Below are 3261 nucleotides of genomic sequence, written 5' to 3' on the forward strand. Positions count from 1 at the left end.
GTTTCTGAAGAAGAAAGAAAGAAAAAACCCTAGAAAGCCCCTATCCCGGTGCAGCAAAGCACATATTTGTAGCTGCCAGTAAATCCAGGCAGCTTTTATATCGAAATGCTCTGCGCCCGAGGCCAAGTCATGCTGCTAAATATTGCTGACCACTTTTTCTTTTATGGCTTTCATGTCACTTAGCTATTGAAAGTAAGATGGATTTGTACCATTTCTTCACCCTGCTCTGCTCTCCCCACACCCCAGGTCTGCCCGGAGAGGCCATTGGAGGAAGAGTGCCACGTGACAGAGGGGTGCCAATGTTATTCTCCGAGGGTGTCAAGACCCTGTCAGTTTGCGAAATAAATATTGGGAAACAACGAAATGCAAAAAGCGACCTACTACGACAGCTCTGCAATCTATGGTGCCTACCCCTACCAAGGAGCAAATGGTTTCACTTATAATGCGAGTCAGCAGCAATATCCTCCATCTTCATCACTTGTGGAAACTGAGTACCACCGCCCCGCGTGCTCCCTCCAGTCCCCCGGCAGCTCTGTGTCCCACCACAAGGCCAATGACATCAGTGAGAGTTGCATGAGGACCCTCCCCAGCCAGCCTCTCCAGCCCCCTGGCCTCGCTGACCCACAGGCCCCACCGCAACCGCCTCCAGCCCAGCAGGCACAACCTCCACCTCCATCCTCTGCCTCACCATCTCAAAATGCCAGCAGCAACCCTGCCCCAGCCAACCCCACCAAGAGCCCGGCTCTTAACTCGCCCACCATGTCCAAACAGATATTCCCGTGGATGAAAGAGTCTCGGCAAAACACAAAGCAGAAAAACAGCAGTTCCAGTTCAGGTATGAAACAAGCTTCCCCCTCTCCCTGGGTACCCCTGGGCTGGCCATGCATCTGCTGGGGAGGAGGGCAGCCCTGTATGCCTTCTCTTCGGGGAAGGGAGGGAGGGGGCTCTTTTCCTTTCCAGGTTGACCCCCTTAAACCTTTGCAAAGGAGTTCCCACCACTTGCAAGGGGAGCTCAGTGAACAAACAACCCCCTCAAAAACTTTCCCATCCTTGCAGGATAGGTCCGAAGTGATTCTGTTTCCTAGTGGCTAAGCCACTTGTGCCTTCTTGCATCTATCACATTTCCTAGGTAATCCCTCCTCCAGTAAATCATGTCAGTGCGGAGCAGCCCAGGCCTTAAGCCAGAGGCCTGTCCCGAGTACTTTGTTGGCACAGTGCTGTTAGATTAATAAGACAGTGACCTATCTCTGCTGAAGTGTAACAGGAATAAAATAGCTCATAATCACGTGCAGGCAGGATCAATGCCCTGCATGCAGTAAGAATCTCTATTTTAACAAGCTGATTGGCAAAGTTACAAGCCTGGTAAACAAAAATCATTCTGGAGTACCATAAACTTAAGCCCATAAAATATTATTTGAGGGATGGAAGTGTATATTAACACTTTTATTACTCGAGGAAACCCAAATTGATAACACCAGTGCTAGCTCCAATGCCCAGGAGTTATATTAACCTCTTCCTTTCTCTCTTAAATGTGCCTTGGAAATAGAGTCCAAAACTTTAGCAAATGTCTTTGCCAGTCTGCTTTTTAAAGCCCTGGTAACATTGCTGTTTACAACCTTCTATATCATGTATTTATTTTATTAAAAAGGAGTAACATTTAAATATGTCTGTATGCCTATACACAAGTCTAGCCACTGTATGTCCTTCTTATGTATGTTATACTTCCCAATCACTACCATATGTTTATGCTATATGCTAGACGTGATAGAAACACTATACTGTCAGTTCTGTGCTTATAATGATATATTGTAGATACCTAACTTTCAGGCATCTCTAGCTGATATATGTAGATCTGGGTTTTCAGAAAAAGAGAGGTGCAGGTCTTTAGAGCAATGAAGAACAGCTAGTTCTTGAGGACCATGATCCCACTATGTTAGCAGAGCCATAGGTTCGCCTTCAGAGTTTCTAAACCCCACTGTGTTTCCCTGAACCTTTCCTACTTTTTTATGCAAAGCTCAAGGTATGTTGTATGCTGTCATTCTTAAAGGAAGCAAATATAGTCGTGTAGTGACACTAATGAGGTGAAGGAGTTTACTGAGGCTAGTAGGTTGGCATAACTGAGATCGTGCCATGGGGGAGTACTCGTTGCACTCGTAGGCATCCATCCCATGTCTGAGAGCTGGACTCTCCAGGTGCTGTTGTTGTTGGCTGTTGTCTCTGGTTGCTGTGTCTGGGTTCACCATGCTGATTGTGTTCTTTGTGTGATTTACATAGGTGAGAGTTGTGCTGGTGATAAAAGCCCTCCAGGGCAAGCCTCCTCTAAGCGAGCCCGTACAGCTTACACAAGTGCCCAGCTGGTAGAACTGGAAAAGGAGTTCCACTTCAATAGGTACCTTTGCAGGCCACGAAGGGTAGAGATGGCTAATTTGCTCAATCTCACAGAAAGACAGATCAAAATCTGGTTTCAGAATCGCAGAATGAAATACAAAAAGGATCAAAAGGGCAAGGGCATGATGACCTCTTCAGGAGGACAGTCCCCAAGCAGAAGCCCTGTCCCTCCAGCTGCTGGGGGATATCTAAACTCTATGCATTCTTTAGTAAACAGTGTCCCCTACGAGCCCCAGTCGCCTCCGCCATTTAACAAGCCTCATCAAAACACCTATGGCATCCCTGCATCGTATACTGCTCCTCTTAATAATTGCCCACCTCCTCAAAAGAGATACACGGGGACGGCAGCTGTGACACCTGAATATGATACTCATCCTCTTCAAGGCAACGGTTATGGGAATCCACATATACAGGGAAGCCCCGTCTATGTAGGGGGCAACTACGTGGAGACCATGACCAATTCTGGGCCTTCCATCTTTGGTCTAACTCATCTCCCTCATCCTCCCTCTGCCAACATGGACTACAGTGGGGCTGGGCCAATGGCCAACAATCACCACCATGGACCTTGTGATCCGCACCCAACATACACAGACCTTACTGCTCACCATCCTTCTCAGGGAAGAATTCAGGAAGCGCCCAAACTCACCCATCTGTAAGAGACAGGAGTCACTAAGTGGAACACCAAGCCCCCAACTTTTGGAAAGTACTCACCCCTTCCCTTCCCCCTCTCTTCTCCTCCCATGTGCCCTCCCCTCTCCTTCTCGTTTCTTTTGTTTGTTTTGGTTTGTTTTGTTTCCTTTGGTAAAAGCGTTTTCTAGTTTATGTGACGTAGCAATATTTGTTGCTTGAATTGCTCTATAGTTTCACTAGTGG

At 47.3% G+C, this 3261-nt stretch overlaps 1 protein-coding gene across 2 annotated transcripts; it reads left to right on the top strand.

Moving 5' to 3' along the window:
- The first annotated feature begins 363 nt into the window (after window positions 1-363).
- On the top strand, window positions 364-3044 carry HOXA3 (homeobox A3). Of its 2 annotated transcripts, none has more exons than XM_074150358.1 (2): window positions 364-835; window positions 2275-3044. In XM_074150358.1, the coding sequence occupies exons 1-2, from the start codon at window positions 364-366 to the stop codon at window positions 3042-3044; spliced, it is 1242 nt and encodes a 413-aa protein (XP_074006459.1). The 2 variants fall into 2 exon arrangements, with proteins under 2 accessions (XP_074006459.1, XP_074006460.1); XM_074150359.1 differs by having other exon boundaries at window positions 364-829.
- Window positions 3045-3261: the final 217 nt, after the last annotated feature.

The sequence above is a fragment of the Numenius arquata genome, chromosome 7 (assembly GCF_964106895.1).
Source record: "Numenius arquata chromosome 7, bNumArq3.hap1.1, whole genome shotgun sequence".
Taxonomy (NCBI): domain Eukaryota; kingdom Metazoa; phylum Chordata; class Aves; order Charadriiformes; family Scolopacidae; genus Numenius; species Numenius arquata.